Genomic DNA, 22,114 nt, shown 5'->3' with positions numbered 1-22,114 from the left:
ACAAATTAGAAATTCTTGCTCAATTTTGTGGGTAAATAATGGGCTTTTGGGCTCGCAAAGTAGATACCGAGGGCCGATCAGAGATGGTTGATAAGTTTAGCAGGCCCAAGCTGTTCCCGCCTCTACAAATACAGTACAAGGACGCGCACAGTGTGGCTTCCTTTTCAACAATGCATTCCCTGCTGAAAGAAGGCAGTTAAAACGTAATCCCACCGTGCGCTAGGGTGTAGAGTAAAATATTTGCTCTAATAAAGTGTGACTTCTACAGCATTACGGGCGTTCGAGAAATTCGTTTTAACTTCGCTGTTTCGTTGCGTGAGGAAAGCTACTTTTGTGATTAATTTATGTGACACGTTGACAGATGTAGGCTCGCACAGGAAGTGTTTAGAGGAGAGCGAAATTAGGCTGAAAATTGGTGTACCGTTCACCTTATCCTGCCTTATCGACGGGCATAATCAACGGATAACCGTTGCCGTTAAAACAGCGATGAGACAAAAAATAACCTCACATACGTTTTCCTTTTTGCTTTGCATTTAAAAAAAAAATCTTAAATCGAATAAACAGCTATGAAAGCTAATTAACGATCCGAAAATTCCAAGAAGTTTTCGAAACATTGCTTCTAAGAGATATGAAACGATCAAATATGTCACTGCAAATGACGACGATAGTGAAGTACATAAAATTAATCGCAGCACAAAAAACGAATTACAATTAATGAAGTTGTCTGTCCTACCTACAAAAAAAAAAAATGCTGCCAAAGCATGAACGATAAACCTTATATGGCTTCTCCATAAAACCGGGATTACAGAGGACCGGACATTGGATGGAGAAAAAATGGCAAAAGGAAAGCTGTGGTTAGGATATACCTTACCTTATAACAACAGAATCAAATTGCTGCCTAGGCTAGGGTGGTCAACTTGATGGCAAAGGTGATAAAAAGAACACAAAAACCTTATTTAACAGAAGGTCAATCACGAGAACTTTTTTTTAAGACGCTTTTCGTATCTGAAGGTTCCTGAAGGAAGATGGCTTCATTAGAGTTAGAAGAGAGTTAAAAGTAAAGCAAACATTCCTTATAGACTGGACACTTTTTATTCATCTTTTATTTCCTGTATTACTGATTCAATTTAATGCCGTGGATAGAATATCAATAAATTCAACGAAAACTATCCAAATAAAGTTTGGAAAGTTAAAATGATTCAACTCACTCTCTATCTAGCATATTCCTCTTGTTATAGTGATAGGGTATATGTCTATAGAATTATTATACTAACGCTTATATATTATTTGAAAAGCTAGAGCAACAGTAGAGCAACAGCCTAAGAGCTGATTAAACTTGGTAGCTGGCTTCAAGTTAGCTTTGGATTTTCGCTATCTTCAAGCGCTTTTTTACGATAACTGAAAAGTTCCTACCTAAGATGAAAAACATGTTCCAACATTCTCACCAGTATCAAACACAGGCAATGTTCCCAAACTAAGTTTATTAGAACTTATGCTCGACAGTAAACATTGCTTCCTGTTTGTTGCTCACGGAAGCAACGATCAAGTTCTCCGAGCAGCACACAGCGTTAAGCCGTAATTGTACTTTCACTTTTTCACAACGAAACGGAACCAGAAACTTAAACTTCCACCCACCCACACACACACACATATACGGGCATCAAAAAAGAACGCTTCCTACACCTCTACTGGCATCATGTGTTCTTGTTCCACATTGCAACTTTATGGTGAAAAACCAAGCAACGGGAGGGTACGATTAACATTCCATTGTTACGAACACATTCCCAAGGCTGTGGCGTTATGGGTTTCACGCGCCGCGTCCGGATTTCCGCCAAAATTACTAAGCACAGGGAAAACCGTCGTCAGGTTGCTTCTGGAGGGCGAAGTTTCACCGATACATGTTCGCATGCATGATCCAGCACAAGTCGCCCCGAAGGTAGTGTTCCACTTGCTACTGCTGCAGCTGTTGTAAAAGTTATGTTAATTTGATTTGTAATTTGCCACCATTCAGAGCCCCCTAAAGCATCTGTGTCGTCCCTTTCAATTCTGTCAATCTTCTTGAAGCTTTATCAGCAAAACCTGAGGGTAAGCTTAGGGTCGATTTTCACTGTGAACAGATTCGAAATTGGAACTAGATAATGATGTCAGCAAGGGACAAGGAAATCGGGACGGAGGTATGGCTGAAAACCGTCACGAAATTGGATGAGAAAGTAACAGTGACTAGCTTTACGATGGGTTTTCCTGTGCTAAACGTCCTTGGCTTGCAGGTATGGCTTGTACTACTTTTAATCTGACTTTACCTTGCGTATTAGGTTTTAAATTTGATTACTTAAAATTTGATTAATTCGCAATGAAAAGCACAAAATATAACCACATCAAAAAGGGCTAATTGTTTTGTTTCAGTAACACAGTTACATAAAACCGTGTCTAAACACAAAAAAGTCCCACAATTTTGAGAACCACTGTCCAGCTTTGTGCGTCGGCGATATTTTATGAAATAATAAAATTGCTTCTTTGCGCCACGTGCTACATCATTCAACAACAGACCAGCATTAGCCCGCTTCGCCCAGCTTCGTTTGCTCGTGCCCTAGATGTTGGAATGCTTTATGACCGTTGTACATCAACACACACAAAAAAAATCTTTCCCTCGGATTATCAAAAAGGAAGGAACAGAGAAGGAACTTTACTTATAGGATCGAAGAGATTACGCAATTCTTCATTTCTTCACTTACCCGTTCATTCCTTCGGCGCCTTCAGAACCCTCAAGTGAATTTAATTAAGCCATAGAAGGACGGGTTTGGCCATACTTTTACTTTCATCACTTCCGCCCGTACCGTTTGCTCCAAACGATTTGCGTTAAATTAGTGGCTTTGTTTAATGCTTAACGAGGGAATAGGTGACACCGAATAGAGTTTTGAGGAGCCTTTTTTTTGTTTCGATGGTTGGTCTGAAACTGATTAGGATCTAAGTTTTCTCACTCTTGCATCGATTAAACTGAAGACCGTGAAAAGGTAAATTGAACCATAAAATATCTAGAGAAGTCACTCCGTTTACTAACATCTATTTGCAGGGTTTGTATAGTGAAAAACTGGTATCTTACTTAAAAGTCAACATTTATTTTACTTAATACGAATAACTACGCCTAAATGACTGTTCAACATTACTCTCCAGCACAGTCACTTTTCATTGTAATACTTGACGAGTTTAAGAACGGATGATGAAAATATTCTCTCAACCTTAATCGGTAACGCACCGCGGTCTTCAATCTGTTCTTAATCAAAACCATCATTTTCGTCTCCTCTTCATTTCATTCCCTAGCAGTTAATTTAATACGGGTGAATTCTATCCAATACGGCAGGATGCTGACGAAAGCGAAGCTACGCAATGCAAAGCGAACGATGAAAGACTTAAAAATGTCCCCGTTTCCGAATAGCACAGTACTTCCGATGTTCGCTTTAATATATGCTGAGCTGGGTGAGTATTCACAGTAAATCACCCTTAAATCTTTATGCCTTAAAAGCGATGATAAAACTGATGTTGATATACCACGCAACACATCAGATTTTAATTCGTTTTATTAATTTTTTAATTACAGCTTGGTTGTTATCGAATAGTTTAAATAGTTAACAAATCATTTAATAATGCAAAATGAAATAAAATAGAAATAATAGATTACAACAATTGTGATTTGTGTAATCATTCTGATCATCTTAAGGGATGTCGACAGCTACGTCAATGGTACTAAGATGCAATCTCTTCGTTAATGGAATGTTTTCACCCGGTGATGTTCTTGTTTATTGCCCGAGTATCGAACCCATTACCATTGTGGGGCATTACTGAAAAAAACAATTCATGGATCATGGATGTCACGTGTTGGTGGAAAAAGTGGCACGGCGCAAATGCTTATCAGTCGAAAATGCTTCCTGTATCGTTTGATGGAAATATTTAAACACAACACAAACACAGTTAATTTTGAAACCATCAATAATCAATCAAACGAACCTAGCGCAGTTGATACTAACAAACATAAAGTTGGCGCGAGACGAGACTTGGAAAGATCATCAGGAAAGGTTAAGCCAAATCACAACCGGTTGTGCCGCCCGATCATCCAATGCTCACGTTGTGTGAAACCAGTTCAAATCATAATTTACCGTGCGCATCCCTGTACCAATGACGTCAGAGCGAAATGCATTGAAGCAAAACAGAAAACATGCTTCCTCCAGCAAGAAGGGCGATAATGCACATGATCTTAATCGCGCGTTTCCTACGCGATTATATGGAAAGTTAAGTACAGACATATTAATACACAATTACTCACGAAATGTTTTACATGGTCCCGTGACGTTGTGGATTATACGTTGCGATGTGTTATGTCTTTGGCTTCACGGATATTCGGCAGAAAAAATGCTACTCGATAAAGTGCTCATGTCGACGATTTACGTCAAATGCAATATCTTGTTTACTAAACGAATAACTAAGTAGCTCATTATTACGCTACTCCTTTGTGTAGGTCCTCCAGTTAAACACCAGGCATCAAATATTGAGGTAAAGCAGATACTACAATATTAACCACACCTGACATATGTTTCAAGACGAGTGTTATGGACAATGGCTTCCTACAGGCCTATAGAAAAACTTTCCAGTTTGAAAGATAATCATGTAGCTGTAGAGTACAATGGCTGATGGTTGATAGCATTATATGCGCCTGTGTTAAAACCATTTTTAAAATAGCTAGAAGCCTTTTGACGGCACGTTAATCAAGCTATTTTTAGTACGGTGTCGGCTCCTACCCGAAACTCCCTATTAATTTGGACCTTGGAACGACGATTCCCCTTACTGATGGTCTTGCATTGTATTTTCCACAACATGGGAACACTCGATTGATTGTGGCAAGTATTTTATAGGCCACAATTGAGACCGGGTCAGGTTCAAGTGGCTCAGCTGGTGTTGATTAAATTTTTTTGGATCCGTTGCTTCCATCATCGTCCATCCGGACGCGACACAAAAAGTGATCAACGTTTGGGAAGGTCAAGAACAACGACAAAACGTGAACGAAACTGGTAACGAACACGATCGTTGACAACCACTCTTAGATCCAGCAAAGTGCAACGTCCACTAGCACGTGGTGTTTTGTTTTTAGGTCTTGACCAGCTAAAAAACCTTTTTAATTAAGCAGGGCGTATCCCGTATAGATCGACACGTTGGATATTGCTGATTTTGTTAATTATTTATAGCCATGGCGGCTTCAATTAGTAAAAAATATTCAAGGTAATTCTATTGTTTACACAGCACAATATGTATCGCAATAAAAAAATACACCTTTTCTTTTTTTGAGACAAATCCAATTTCTTCAAAACAGATGGAATCAAAAAGCGCCATGAACTTCACAATGGCAATGGCTTCTTGCAACGTTCCAAATAAACAAAAACGAATGTGCAACACGCAAGACAGGCATAATAAGACATTTCTGATCAATCCTGCACGCACGTTCGCGTGTCCGTTCGGTGAGACTTGTGGATGCCACTAGCTTCCAACGCATTCATTATTTATTGACGATACTACCAAGCCTTGACTAGCCTTGACGCTGGTAGGTGTATTGTCAATTAGCTTTTTTTCGTGGGCTCAAAATAGGATATCTTAGCCTTTTGTTTGGGTCCAGTATCATCAACATTCTTCCTTTAATGGTACCATACTCAAGGTTTGATGGTATGAGACACAGCCAAATTAATAGATTGTAACACTTCTAGCCCTTAATTATAATGAAGAACAGTACCTAAGTGTAGGGTACGGAAATGAGAAAGATCGTAGTTAGTAGCTCCCGGTCGCAGGAATTTTGACATTATTTGCATACCCGCTACTTCACTACAGCATATCGCGGTTGGAAAAGCTATTTACTCATCACCCACGCCATCGTGCCATTGCTGGCTAGAGGAATGTTAATGAGTCTGGTTAGTTACCTGTCCGGATTAATTTAAATTCTGTTGCTTTAAGAGAAGCGAGTGTTTTGCACTCAATTATATCGCGTTTAACGAACAGTGGTAGATGCGCACCATTTATTGATTAATCTGAAGAAATACCCTTTCAAATTATCTAGATAAATTAGTCCTCATAACTACTACCGTAATATTGATGTTGCAGCGTAGCAAGTCTTGTCAATTAACTTTTATTTGAAGTTTGCTATAAATATACAAACAAGCAAAATGTCTACAAATACGCGTTGTTGAAGCTGTGTATGATTTTTTTCATATGAGCAGGAGTATCGAACAGATTGACTATGATGCGATACAAGCTGATACATTTTTGTATCATTTATTGGACAATATGTACAGCAAATCTAGGATAGCCCAAAATACACATTGCCATTCATCCATGACTGGAGGAAAAGGATTTTTTGTGGGCATTCAGTTTCTGAATGTTTCTGACAGTTCTGTCACTCTTACACCAATCGAAGTTTTTTTTTGCGTATCCCAGCTCTTTGTTTGGTATTGATTTCGTAACTTGGTTAGGTTGCGTAGAATTGAGGCCCAGTGCTTCCTTCCGCACTCATTTCCGGATGTCTGCCAAAGATGTAGGCGACAGAGATCGTTATTCCATCAAATATGGAAGCCTCATCCCCTAGCGGACATCCAACCACGTATCACACATACATTATGGGCCGTAGCGCCTATTCGTTTTTATCACATTGCAAATCTCTATGGACATTCAATATGGATGGCTGAGAGTCACGTGTCTATGATTTTTGATTCATACATACTTATCGACCCGTTCGACAGCACGTCACCAGTAATTGAGAAAATGGCGAGTCATATTCTAATGTCAACCCTAACAAGGGCTAGAAGCACGAATTTCGTACAACGGACGAATGTTAGAGGGTGGGATATTAAATAAATTTATTTGATTTTAATATAAAATAAAAATTATGATACTGCTGTTAATACTATCAGCATTAACTACAATTGCTCTTAAATAAAGAAGTTCATTGTGTATCGCTCAAACGTTGCGCGCTATCCCTTTGATGTAAATAAAGGCCACAACATATTAATGAAATACAAAAATAGTCCACATATGACAGCTTTATCGTATGACAGACCATCCATCGAAATCGAATAGCTCTGACGATGCTCATCCCTCAGCAGCCAAACCAAAATATCGAGTCAACACTATTGCTCGGCTGTCACGCCAGTCTTCCCGCCGGTCTTGCTGGTGAAACCTACGACATTGCTGCACGCGCACCTATACACTCATTCAAGCAGTTTAAAACCTTGCTTTTATTATTTTGTTCACCTCATGAAAACAACAGCAAAAAACCAACGTAATCCGGTTTCCACGCAACTCGAAGTCCTTTTACACGTGTGTCTATAGGATCGAAAAGGGGAGCTGGCTGCTCGGAGGGGAGGGCGTTCAACCATAACCGTGAGCATTGTCTCTTCTTTCATAATATGAGAACGCTCTAAATATATATTTTCTAACGTGCTAGTCATGCGATCATCCGACAAAAGATGAAATAGAAACCCTCCAACAAACTCGTGCATGTGCGAGTAAGAAAGCGACAAGATCGAACGGTACAATGGCTGCACACACAGAACCGTAGAAGCTGGCGAACATATCAACAACGATCTTCTGCAGCTGAGCAATAAATTATTTCACTACTCCTGACAGCTTTGGCTTGCATATGAGGCGAAGTGTAATTTTCGTCAACCAACGATGTCTTTAACTTTCATTTTCTAAAGGTAAAGGAACCAGGCCTAATTAATTGTTGCGCGTTTTCACTTTCATTCGAATATTACATCAACTGTGTGCCATTCTCAGATAAGATACTCTGGCGGGCCCATGACGATCGTCACAACCATCGCCAAAATTTTGAGTCTAATCTTTCCACTAATTCAAAAGGGGCTCGTCGCTAAAATTTCACACAGCGACAAACACCCGCATTGGGTTGGTTTCCCAAGGTTTTTGGGATTGCCGTGTGATGATCGTGTTAAATTTGGCACGCCAGCGCCATGGCAACCAATACGATTCGCTACCGGTGTTTGTGTTGGTACCGGATCGCAAGGGAAACGTGGTGTTTCGGGTGTCGAGCAACACAATCAACCAATCTGTGGTTTCAAAACGCACAACCACTTGCCGTACTGCTGCGTCCCATAAGCCGTTTTATGTGCGTTCTGTTGAGTGTTGTGTTTACTCGGTAGATTTTGCTTGATTCGGGTTAATTGATTGCAATGGTGCCATGTGGTCAACCGTTCCGTGGTGGTGACAAAAGTGGCGCGTTGTGAAATAGGCGGGATGAGCGCCACCGCCGCCGAAAGGACGAACAAGAAAATCATCAATGATTGGCCAGCTAAACACGAAAAACAAAAAAAGAAATCACCTACACGTGCCAGCGTTGATGCGAGCGAACCGAAGCAACAACAAAAAAAACCCATCATTGAATAACATCATCCGATATAATATCAGCATCAAAATAGAACCTGAATCAAAGAGTAACGCGATGAAGCGGTGGAGTGTTCGAGAAGAGCAAGAACAAAAAGGCAGCACCTCAAAAACACAGAGTACCAGTAGCACACGCGTAACGCTCTGCCGCTAGTTCGTCGGCTAGCGCGAACGGAAAACAATTTTATTATGGCGGCACCAGGCAGACGCACACTTTGGCGTTTAAATTTTGAGAGGAATTCAACTTCTCGTGACACTGCGATGGTGGACATGTTGAGTTTGTTTTTTCAACATTTCTTTAAACACGCACAACGTCAGGTGATCCCTGTTTGAGAGTTGTTTATCGTACACATAGAAACATGGGCAGGTTTATTTTAGATGATGATCAACATCATAATCATTATTCGTAATTTTTAAATTATGAAACTAATGATCTGTTTTTCTAAAACTTTTCACAACATGTCGGTCGCATTCAGATGATAAGCAGGCGCCACATAACACGTGCGGCCTAAGCAATGAACGATGTTAATGCACAAAGCATTTCTTGCCGGTGTCCAGCTAGTGGGTTTATAATTAAGATAGTACGATAGTGTACAATCGATTGCTGATTGTGATGCTTGCAGTAAGTTTGTTTCAATAGCACTTCTGATGAAGTCATGTTGATTTGTTTGTTAAAACTCATATCCTCATCATTTGATAAGAATGTGAGCATGATTAAAAATATCGCTTGATAGCCATTAACAATATCAAACAGAACAATTACTCATTCCCACTCGGCTAAGGACTTCAAGTTAGTCGAATGGATTGAGAACAGTATATTGAAGGCGTATAAATATATGTTTGACTCTATTTGTATTCAAACGCATTTTCCTTACTTATAATCTTTCCCTAGGCTTAGTTCCTACATTTTCGGACAGTTTGACACTCTATAATTAACGATAATCCTCCAGCAAAGCTTGAAATAAAATAAACAAACGCTACACCATTTGATGAGCTGAATTTAGCACCATAGTTATAAGACATAACGTAAAAAAGTGAAAAAAAAACTTCACTGCATTAATCCCACATTCCAAGGGAAATTTGTGCGGTGAGCCACTACCTTGCACATTGAGGATGGCAAAGGATAAAAACGATTTTTGGTATGTTTTCTTTTCCCTCCGAGGCCGTTTTTTCGTGAATATAGTAAGTTCATTGCTTTTTCTTGTCAACGAATGTTGACCGCAGAGAATGATTTATAACGACAACTGCATCGAAAACGACCTTAGACTGCGATCGTCATTAAAAATGATCACATCTAGGTGTAAAACGCGTCCACGCTACCACGTGCTAATGCATAGTATGCTCTATCCACACGGGAACGGATGTAACAGAAGGACAAAAGGACTTAATCAAGACTAGGTTTACGACACTTTAATTGCCGTTTGTAGAATGTTGTAGTAAAAAGCAACAATCTTGATAGCACAAGCCGTAGAAGTGCGCAAAACAGTAAAAAAAGAAGTAATTACCTACCTTGACTTTAGCTGAAATAAGAAAATGGGTTATAAATCATGATTATTTGTGACAATTAAGCGTGCTTCGATGAATAAATACAAGCATTTTTGATCACTATAACGGATTCCAAGTGAATAAAAATTTATAGTGTAAATTACCGAATGAAAATCTTTTGAACATCCAAACGCCGGGTTGAAGACCACATGATCAAGCAACAAAATTATCTTCCGGCGAGCAGTGCGATATATAACAAAGCATGCAAGATAAACGATGCATTTAGAAGGATCTATTTTCAATGGGAGCATAGGGAAGGATAAATCACAGACCACGCCAGCGATCCTTTTTGCCGAGGCAGCAAAGTCGAGCGATAGTACCGGTAGGGATTTGCAAACAAAAAACATAAACAGTCAAGCGCATCATGAACCTTCCTGCAATAGTGCGGGCTCTCCGCTCGCGTTTGAACCACTGAGCTCTAATATAAGACTTAGCAGCTAGTAACCGCGACTGATAACAAGGTAACGAGTTGATCGGGCAAGTCTTGGCGGCAGAGAAAGAAAACGAAATGAACCAGCAAATCTGCAGCAGCCCAATCTTCATTGCCCGGAGGTTCGGGTCAGATTGCAAACAAAGAGCTATTTTACGGAAAGGACATCATCTTTGTTCCGTCTCGTTTTGAGCCATTCGAGCAGAGCCAGCCCGCGCTGATGCCCGACCTGTTGTTGGCCGACGCCCCAACACAATGTGTACCTTTTGATTCGGAACGCAACACCGATTTCGTCGTTCCGTGTAAATTTTGGGCAAAGATACGATGAAGAAAAAACGGCTCATGCTACAACACTACTTTCTCCCGTGGTATTGAGCCTTGGCACAAAGGAACAAGCATCGACGTCGAAGTTACCGCATTCACGCTAGCGGAAATTATGCTCGCTCGGTTTAGATTGTGATTCTTTGTCTTCGGCAGGAACAGATCCTACCAAATCTCGCTGGCTCTCTGGGCGAGATTGTGCAATGACATCGAATGCACAATGGTGCCAAATGTCGAGGTGGTTTTGCACTGCGAACAGCGTAATACATGGATGACAAAGCAGCCAGCCAAAAGTGTCTAGTAAATACTTACGCCGTAACGCATGGACAATGCGGCAGCAAACGTAAGTCTGATGCTGAAGGTGGATTGAAATGCAATGCATTCATTGCACCGCGCCACGACACTCTGCGCTGGGCGGCGATGCCTGGCTTACCGATGATTGTCGGTGAATGCACAAACATAATTGAAATTTAGTTCGTTCGCCTATGGTGTGGGGCTAATATAGTTCGGAAGCGCACTTTTTCGTACGAACAAGACGAATAATACTGGCCAGGGATGGGGATTATGTGACAATAGGGATCTTTTCATCACACTAAGCGAAGGCGAGTAGTAAAGAAGCTATTACACTGCTCGAATGATTTCAAATACTGCTTTGCGATGGAAACATATGGATAAATCTTTATGTTTTCTGCAAGGTTCGATACCTTTTGTACCATCACCAGTTTATTAAAAGAATTATTTAAATTCGATTTTTGATTTATTCGAAGCACACTTAACGCACAATTATGATATGAAATTCGATATAGAATGTTTTGACAGATTTGACAGGTAAATATTAGATTAAACGTTGTCTTGATTGTCCTTATTATGGAAGTATTTGTAAATACTTCAAAAACAGCAATGACATTGATGATCCAATTAGCTCGCAATTATGATCATACCGTCATATTTGTGCTGTGTTGTTTTCCAGTCGATGCAATTGTCGTAGAACGAAAATTTAAACTCCACCTACCTTAGGACATAGTTCACGCAGACAACACTGTGCGGTTTTTGCTTGTCGTATATGACGGTGGCTTGTGTGACGACCCAAGCATAACCACCAGTTTTGGCGAGAAAACGGTAGCGGCATGTTTCACTCTGCCCTTTGCTGATGACTGGAAAAAGGTAAAATGAAAAATAAAGATGTTATTGAAATGTTTATCCAATCTGTTATTTATTTAAAAAAAAAAGATTTTATTTAAAATAAATTCAACTAGATGATGTCATTCAATGGAGAAAATATCGCATTCTTAGGTATTATTATGCAACTCAGAAAAAATATGCTTCAACTCAACTGATACGTACATCTAATTACCTCCAAGAATCCAGAACTAATCAAACACAAAAGACCAATGTAATGCAATCACAAGCACAATTTCCTTTGTGGCACATGATTCAATCGAAAGCCAACTCCTGTAGCGAGTTCAAACAATGGCTCCGGAGTGCCAAATACGTTGGTGAAAACTTTTCATCTGTTTACCAATTTTTACGATGGTCATAGAACTTGAAACGAATCCAAACAGAACACGAGCGGGAGGAAATTTTCTCATTTCCAAATGTACACTGCGCTGATACCACACTTGGTACCGCAGAGGGACCAAGTGTCGAACCGAATAACGAAGTAGAATGAAAATCAAAGAAAAACTTTTTCATTTAGTTAATTTGCCGCTGCTTTCCGTAGTTAACTGCATGTTTGCTCCCGGGGCCACAAAACGGCATGGACGATTTCCGCTCTGCTTATGGTTCGGATTAGAACACTTCGGGATGCAGCAGCACAAGATGCTATCGCTGCGGTCGCGTGCAATTGCGATTGGGCGGTTCGGGATTCGGGAGATTTTTAATTTGACGCCAGAAGCGATATAAAGTGAATTCCCACTTGGAACTCTTTGTGTGGCTGCCGGCCGGGGGGAGAACAAAAGAAATTGGGATGTAATTAACACGGAATCAAACTTTGCGTTACAACACAACCTCCACGTAAGTATTTTAAACCGCAAGCCACGGTACGATTGCATGAAACACTTTTGCGGCAAATGACTTTGTTCGTTTCTGGTTTGGAGGAACGACTGGAAGGAACAGAAAGAAATTAAATGCATTTGATTTATCTTAATGCAATAGGTTCATACCTTATAGAATGTCATGGAAGCAAATCAATACAACAGGGATCAAAAAAGCTATTGGTTCTAAATGAATATCTTTAGTCTCAGCAAAATATATAAACGAAATAAAATGCTTGCACTGCACAAAGCATAAAAAAATACAATATCTTTACGTACAAATGGGTATTTACTTTGGAATGCTAATGGAGAGCGAGAACGAGTAATTTTCCGAATCGATTGAGCTTTTAAGAGCACCGCATAAATTCCCATCTTCTAAAAACCAGCTTATGAAAAGGGGTGGTTGAGCACCGTCATTGTGCAAATGGATAATACAATCAAAGCTTCCGGAGCACTGGCCGAAGGAGGAATTTTCGGACAGGAAAGAACAAACCGAACGTTTTCTTAGTATCGGCCCAAACCAAGTGAACACACACAAACACACTAAAAGGGATATAATTTTGCCGTAACCGTTGGCAGGGTGGTAAGCGTACATCAGGACATTTACCTATGCCACAACAACGGTGCACCGGTCACGATTGCTGTGTTGCTGCACGCCCAGTCCCGGAGGAAGCCACGTAACACCACAGAGCACAATTTACACCGGGGCGGGTGCACTGAGTGAAGCAATAATGGCTGTCATTAATTGTGAATTTTATCGTAGCTCTATAAAAATCAATGCACACAATCGTAAGGTAGGACGGTTTATGTATTAGTGTTTAGTGCTTTGCCACGGTGCTTGAGCCACCAGGCGGCTCCATCAGGTCGCAAGGCGAGTTGCAATTTCCTGTCCAAATAAGTGCGTTTAATAGCGCAGCAAGGTAACTTTTGGGTTAAAGCCTTTTTTGCCTTTATTAACGTGCATCCATTTGCATCCACTATTGATTTGATACTACAACACACAAAAGAAAAACCTTACCGTGACAAAAGAAAATCCCAACCTTACGTAGCATTTTCTCGTTCCCGGTCGTAAACAGCAAAACAAAGGAGAGTGCACCAAAAGCCAAATAAAGTCCGAGTGAATCCTTTACTCACTAAATAAGCTTATTAAGTCCATGCAAGATTTATTACGGGTTGAGCATAATTGAATTTTCAAAACCCATCTCCCGTACCCAGTTAAAGTCTTGCATTGCTAATGCACCATAGATTAACCTGCTGGATGCCCTTTTGTTTTTTACTTTCCCATTTGGTCTATGTTTGCTTTTCCTTGGGTAGGTATGACAGCGGTTAGGGCAATCATAGCGGTGGACACAGTATCCCAAAGCATTAAGCATAATCTTATGGAGCAACACCACTGCCGCACAACTTTGACTGTCACGCGGGCCGCCATTTTCGTGATTCTTCGGTTTTGTTTGCATTTGCAAATAATTTTATCCTACCGCAACGTAAAGAATATGCCATCCACCATCTTCAAATTATTCCCGGCTGCTCTTACATCCACTTCTTCCCGAGTGCCACTCAGCGGTACAACGAATGGAACATACAAACAAACTTAGCCCGAATGAACACAACGCAAAGCGCATTATAATCATGTAAACATTGTTTCACTTCTTCTATCCCGCAAGAAGATGCCACTCGCGGGGAACATCCCACAATGCCGACCACCCGCTCACCCGCTCCTTATTATGCTTTCCCACGAACGCGCTCGGTCTTCCTAGCGCGACCAAAAACCGACCGAGCGCCATCATGGTGGATTTATGGAATGCCGTAAATTGTGAAGATTACTTTTTATGGCATCGGGAGACAAACGAAACTATACATTCCAGCAGCCCTGACCTGCCCCGACTGCAGCAGCGACGACTCGAAACGAAACAGTTTAACGGTCTTTGTGTGCCTCCAACCATGCGCCACACATAACAAAACTCTTTGGGCGTGCTGTGTGTTTCATCATTCGATACGGGGCAAAATGTAAGAAATTCCTGTCGGAAAATTGAAAGACGACGCAAAAAAAGTGGACCACGTCACCGATGAAGCGGTTAAAGAAGTACACCGCAGGGAAGAACTGTCATCCACCGAGGAACAAAGTTTGCCCTGACCAGTTGCCAAATTTTCGGGGCGGGGTATTAGTTTACAAACTGCACTCCGTTTCGGAAGGCGGTGTAAAATCCACCAACTCAATCCAGCAGCAGCAGCAGGAGCAGCAGCAGTGCTTGAGTGCAGTAAACCTTTCAATCTGATAAGTTTTTCAAGTTGCGTGGACCAAGTTTGCCACACCACACAAACCGTCACACCCGTTTAGATTTGTTAAATTGCTCATTTTTTATTGTTTTATTCTCAGTACAAAAAAATATTGTTTTTTTCTGGTCAGATTCTTCCACACGAAAGCAATTTGTTACTGGTAAGGCGAATGATAATTTCCCTAGAGAATGTTGGATTGAGATTTCACCGGGTTAGGGCTCCCATTTCTACCGTTCATTTTTCATTGACCAAGCTAAACTACATTATCTAAATTATCATTATGAAAGTTTTTATGTAAATCACAGCTTGCGTTTTATATCTTCCCGGTCTCTGGATGAAGGTAGACGGTAGTTATTTAACTGTGCTGTTTACTTCATGTAACTTAAATGAATTAATATTGCACAAAACATTAAATTTCCTTATATTGATGTATGTTGTCATAATCAAACCTTTCACAAACAACAATAAACGCAAATACTCTTCTAAATGCGCCCAAATGCAACCGTTTCAAAGAAAATTATGATCCACCATAATTCATCACATAATAAAAATACAACTAATCCCGTCAAAGAGCCATCACGCTAAAGCTGCACTTGAACCTTTAATCCTTCGCTAATGATGCACTTGATTGTGCTTTTGCGATAATATGCTGGAAGACGCGTTCATTCATCACCCTCTGTCACTCGGAGATTCGAATGGCAGTGACGAACGTAAAACCACACACTCACACACAATCCCGCACATCCCCCGTTTGTTAATCTGTGGAAAAGCTCCCAATTCTACTCAAGCAATAAAGCATGCTTCAAAAGTAGCAGCATGATTGAAGTGTTTGTTGTCGTAATCTCTTCCCGAAAATCTAGCCACCATTTCGTAAACCATTCTCCCCTCACCCCTAATTTGTTAAAAGTACGCCAAATTGCGGTGTACGGTAATCGTTTCTTATGCTATCGCCGATGAGCATAAAGCATTGGTTCAAATATCTTTCCACCGCCGGCGGTAATATTCATTGTGCCATCTTCATTGTAAGATATCTTTTACCGGCAGTCTAATCATCTTTTCCATGGCAGGACCGACGAACTGCTTAAGAGTACAGGACATAAAAGCGCACAGAAAAGTGGTAAAAGAAAAAAAAATCCCCAACTTCACCGAACCTGACCAAAACTGCAGTGATGCTGTCTTGCTGGCCGATGTCACCAACTCTAAGTAAACAGACATTTCCTGCAGCAGCGTAGACAACAACCTGCAAACACACGTGTGCGAGGCGGAGCATCGAAAATTCAATTAAATTTATGAGACGATGATAAATTATTTCGCTTCACCGAACGATTCATCAACTCGTATGGTTGTTGTTGCTGCTGATGCTACGGCGACGCTGTAACGTAAGCTCTAATAATTCCCCAGCTCAGTCCTACCAGTTCCAGTAGGTACAATCGCTCGCACACACACACACACACACACACAAACACGCTGTTCTTCGGTGAGTTACAGGTCTCTGCAACATCAGTATGCACCGCGCAGATGAAAGCTAAAAAGTTAGCTACTAACGGTCGTTACAGTTTCCCGAAAAGTGGCAACACTCAAAGACAAAGACGAACCTGCACATCCTGCACAGCTTTTAGGGGGGGAGGGGCGACGTAGAGCCGCAGAAGGTGAAGGATCCCGGTGTGCATACATCAAACTGATGAAAAGGAACCAGAACTGACTGCACTGCCGCTAGCACGCCCTCTGATCCTGACGTGAGGTTGCATTCGTAATAAATGTTCCGTGATTAAAATAATAAAATATTGAAACATGAGCTCCCGAGTGCGGTGATGTATCCTTTTTGGGGGTTGCGGATGAGATGAGATGAAGCGGGCCACTGTTTTCGCTTCGTGTGTAACTAAATTATTATTATCAATTTATTTATCCATGCTCGCGAAACGTCGTCGCTCCGCCATTGCAGCCAGCTCAAGTCGTAACTTTTCCATCCGTACCTTTTTCCGTATCCGTTGATAGGAGCCGGTTTTTTTTTTTTTGACTCCCGCACACTGCAACTCCATCTCTAGTATGATTTCAGATTCAGAAACAACGCTTGACTTCACCGAACGATATTATGCTAAGCAACCCTGAAATGCATCCTTGGGATCCAACAAGAAAGCACACAAAAAAACACACACACACACAACATCGAATGGAGTCGAGTTGTATGTTGATGTAATAACGTTAAAAACATAAAAGCCAACCACCAGCAAACCTTTCCTCAACCTATCCTCCCACAGCCACCTGGCTGGCAAACACTCTTCGCTGCCCAAAACCGCTCGGGAGAGAAGTGCACTGGGTTGCTTTACGTGTTTTGAGGGATTTTACGAACTGAATGGCGAACGAAGGACGTTAAATTTTAACTGAAATCTTGACACCGAGTCAACACCGAAGGATAAAGAAAAACCGCATCAAGCGAATACCTGACAGCTCCATGCAGTCTTCTCCCCGATCATGTGCCCGCCGTGTGGATGCAATCGTGTTATCTTTCTCTCTCTCTCTCTGTTATTTTTTCGGTGCAATGAATTTGTTACTGTCGGTGCAGCTGTTGATATTTCGGCGAGTTTTCGGCGTCTTCCCGGCCACTTGCCCGTACAAAGGATGTGCTTGTTTTGCGATATTTTGGGGAATCACAAAGTCTTCCATGGTGTAATTTGGCGCGAGTCGTGGATTTCCCACCGCAGTGCACACAAACACGATGACGTTCCAGGGGCGAACGATTTGCTTCGAAACAAGTTGAGTGAAAATTTTTTAAACAAACCGAGCCCCGACCACACTCGTCCGCCAAAGTGGGTGGAAATGAAACTCCCAAGTTGATTAACTCAAATGTCATACACGATGCGCGATGGTTTGGTCGCGTAAGGGAAATTCCCGCGATGGCAGTTTTTTACGATGCACAAAACGGTGAACGCTGTTGCATCGGTTCCCTTTTCGGTTTGCGCACCCGAATCCGTTTCCGTTTCATTCACTTAATCCTGAAGAAATTAAATGCTCACTTGACGGTCGGTTGGCTGCTCGGGTGCATTTATGATTGCATTCTTTACGACCGTCACAACGCCCGGGATGGAAAACCGGGCTGGAAATGTCAAGCGGTACCCTCTGCCACACTGTCGTTGAGATACGATGAGAGAATGTATTCTTCGTTCTGATGGCTTTCTTTCCGACACTACGTTCGTTCTTCCCAAAAAAAGAAGTAATGTAGAAGATCCTTCAATTTGCATGGAACAAAGGAACAGAAAATTCGCCTGCAAGCGAGACAAGCTTCTGGGCAGGGAGGGTGGACCAGCGTTTCCTGGTGAAGAGAGGATTGCTCTGGGAAATGATACTTTTTTATGACTTTTAAAACGTCACTGATGCAAATGATTGACATGACATGGAGTCCTGCGAGATAAAACAAAGCTCACAGCACGGACAAAGACTGATGACACCGGGATACAAGAATAGGGTCTAGTTTTAGAAATTTATTTTGTAAATGTTGTATAACATTTTTACAAACTGTGGAAGCAACTAATTTAATCAAGAGTTGCAGTTGTTCAAAAATTAAAAAAAGACAATATGAAGGCTCTAGTTCGGTAGAACCCTCCCAACTCACACATGGACAACACGTTATCAAACGCTTAGCGAATGACAATAAAAACTAGCGGTCAACGAACGCATAAAAGAGGCACCGGGTAGTACCGCTTTCAATAAAACACATAAATATTACAATCTACAATCACGGGACGGCCACCGTCCCTTAACATCCACTTCCTGTCATCACCGGCAAACGGCACCGCTTATTATATGATCCATAACAAAATAAATGCTAGCGACAAGAGATAGCAACGCGGGTGGGAAGTCGCAGAAGGGCGCGATACGAGCGCCAGGGTAGCATGAAAAAAAATGCAGCACAAATAAATGTGATTAAATTTTTATCGCCTTTTCGGGCGGAAAATCATGCAAACTACATAAAGAAGCTAGTCGAGCGTCAGCGCACTCACTTTTACTACCTTTATTGCTACAGTGTGCCCTCGTGTGCGGACACAGCGCAGCTAACGTCTGGTGTATGTGTTTCCCTCCAACCATCGACTCGGTTACGGACGGGACAGGAATATCGAATGCAGCGGATGCAGTTTGTGTTCATCTTCTTATCACGTTCGAGCAACCCCGATCGTCGTTCTGCCACCTGGCACAAGATGCCATCTGCTTTTATTTTTCCTTTCACGAGACCAAAGGGCATGAATGGCGTTTTCCATCTTCACGTCCATTTCTATGACATTTTCAAGCATTACTGCATCGCGGCCACGCAACGGCAGGCACGGCGACTTTGGGTGAGACGAGACGGTGAGTACCGCGTTAGCCACTTGTTCTCACTTGGTTGATGTAATTTTGCCATAATTCAATATAATCGCTAAATTATATTAGCCTCGTTTGGTGACGCTCACTTGCACTTTGCGCGAGCGGTGGAAACTCCTCTCGGTGGAAGGATCGGTGTGAAGCGGGAACGGAACGAGAATCTGGATCATCGCTGAGCGTCTCGTAGTTTGTTCGTTACAAAAATTAGCTTTTTTCCCCGCTGCTTGAAAGCAAAACTGGTGGTGAAAGAGGCGGCTAAAGCTATGGGAGACTAAGTGCCAATACAGGATTAGCCAGGACTCATGGTATATGCCTTCAGCAGCTGCTCCAATGTCCATAGCTTCCAAGCTGTCATGAAGTGCTGAAGCCCGCTCGGGGAGTGGTCATTTTTCACCTTGCCGTTTACGCACACCCCCTAATAAGAGTGGAGGGCATCGTCGGGGGTAAACGATTCGCCGAAGAAACTGATTGCAAAAAAGAGGATGGCACGTGCGGAAAAAAACGAAGACGCGATGAAGAAAAATTTGACAATACAAATGAAGATGAATTGTGCTAGCTAATCGAAGCTGCACTACTCTCCTGGGGGGGCGAAGCTCAAACCGATCGAGCGCAGTGAGAAGATACTGAGCGAACGTTAACACTCGGCAGGTTGGCAGCTACGATGGCACAATAAATGGGCTGCATTTTTGGGTCATCGGCTTCATCCACAGTATACGGATGGTGGTTTAGCGTATAGGCGTAATCCGGACATTGTACTGTATCATTTCCATTCGACAATAACGAACCATGTCAGTTAGGTCGCATCAAATTACACCATTAAAGCAGGCGACGTGAAGAAACCAATCTGAAAGTTACCGTACATTTGTAGATAAGGTAATGAATGATGGTGCTGTCCGATGTCTTATGGTTTAAATGAATTGATTGGACCGAGATGATTGACGGCAGAGAAATGTAATCTCGACAGAGTAAAGATCTTTATTCTTATTATTTTGGAGTGGATTTCCAATAATTTCTGTTCAACGGTTAAAATTTGGAACACCTTAAAGAAACCATCTTGGATCACGCTCATGACAGAAAATCATCTATGGTAGACCCCCAGGGGACAGTTGTACATTGACATGGCGTTTTGATAATACCAGGTCAAAAATAGCAGTAAAATATTTCTGTAATTTTTTCCAGCCTTTTCCGGCAAGAGCTAACCAAAATGTTTCCATGTTAAGTGTTGCAATGTGCTACTATTAGTTCATTTACCGTACCGTGTTGTAAAGAAGCACCAACTCCAAGTTCAAATAAGGCTGTTGCAATTCGTTGAACGCTGTCACTATCTGTGCACAGCACGAAACGAACTTCGTTTATGACTGCCAATTTAGTTACCATTTCGTGCCGGATCGTTTAGCTCCCGTTTCATCTTAAACGACCAAAACTAATGCCACAGCATCACATCAATGAAACGAAGAAAAGAACGAGAGAGAGAGAGGGCGAAAAGAAAAATGAACCGTTCTTGAAACGAATGGTGCACTTCTTACGATGCATTTCAGAACTCCAAGAATGCACCTCGAACTGATGCAAAGAAAGAATGAACCAGCAACGCCAAACCGATTGGAACGATACCATCGGAAAATGAAGCTGGGATTTTTTGTTCTTTTTTTTCGACGTGATCTGCTTCCAAGGGTTAGTCGCTGCAAAATAAAATGTTTAAAAATCGTAACGATTGAAACGGCACCCACCCGTACGAGCACCCGTAATGGAGCGAAGCGCGAAGCTTCATTGGAGTAAATTAACATTTCGATTCAATTGATTTAATTTTGCTCTCGACACGCGCGCACGATCTTCGCTCAGCTGCTATGGCAGGAGAAGAAGTTCTGTACCGTTTCTGCTCGACTGGTTTTGGTGCTTCTTTCGTTTGTAATTCGTCTCGGCATTTGTTCAATTTAGTAGCAGCCGTTAAGAAAAAAACTTTGGTTGCATTATGCAATGCACGCAAAGTTGTAGACATTGTTGTCTTCAGAATTTTGGTTGTTTATCACTTGTTTCTTAAGCTTAATAAAATGCATAGGAACGTTTGTTATACTTTCAAAAGTTTGCAGCATTTTTTAAACCTATACTTTACAACAATTCAAGAGAAATGTCCAGCACACAGAAAAGACCAACACAATCTGCAAACGCTGTGCTTTTCATTCTTCTGACTTGCATTCATTGAATGTTGTCATCAAAAAATATACACCACAAACATGTTCAACTTCTCATGACGCTTTGCTCTTGTAAGTAAGCCAATTTTCATTCATGTCTGTTTCACTGTGTGTGTGTGTGCATAAACAAATCTATGTATACAAATGATACAACTAACTAAACCTCAAGGTCACTCACCATGTGCAAAGTTCTGGTCGAAACACAAATTCGTCAACACGTGCCGCTTTCAAATCTCACGTTCGTGACGGTTTTTGATGCAAGCAAGAATATCGTCCCTAACTGATCCTTTTTCACCACTCCCCCTCCCCCCTTCCTTTTCACCTAAATCCATCGGTTTTGTTTTGCTCGATTTTTCTTCTAATTCGTTTAACTTCGAACGTTCAGTTTGCACCGATCTAGATGATACGGCGAGGCAGATGCTCGAAAAATTACCTCCTGCAGAGCAACGTACCACCGCTGTGCCTTACACATCGAGCTCAATGCCATCGTGGTGCTCGAGAAAAACCGCATTGGGGTAGTCTTGGTTGCCACAGTT

The 22,114-nt window shown here is 41.6% G+C and overlaps 1 protein-coding gene across 1 annotated transcript in view; it reads right to left on the bottom strand.

Annotated features, from left to right (window-relative positions):
• LOC118504472 (protein similar) overlaps positions 1–22,114 on the bottom strand; it is a 106,660-nt gene that overhangs the window by 61,144 nt on the left and 23,402 nt on the right. Inside the window, exon 6 of the mRNA XM_036038985.1 lies at positions 11,739–11,880. Within this exon, the coding sequence (XP_035894878.1) occupies positions 11,739–11,880 (142 nt within the window). The remainder of the gene's footprint in view (positions 1–11,738; positions 11,881–22,114) is intronic.

The sequence above is a fragment of the Anopheles stephensi genome, chromosome 2 (genome assembly GCF_013141755.1).
Source record: "Anopheles stephensi strain Indian chromosome 2, UCI_ANSTEP_V1.0, whole genome shotgun sequence".
NCBI lineage: Eukaryota > Metazoa > Arthropoda > Insecta > Diptera > Culicidae > Anopheles > Anopheles stephensi.
The sequence above is the reverse complement of the archived record's forward strand: the minus strand, read 5'-3'. Positions and strand labels throughout refer to the sequence as shown.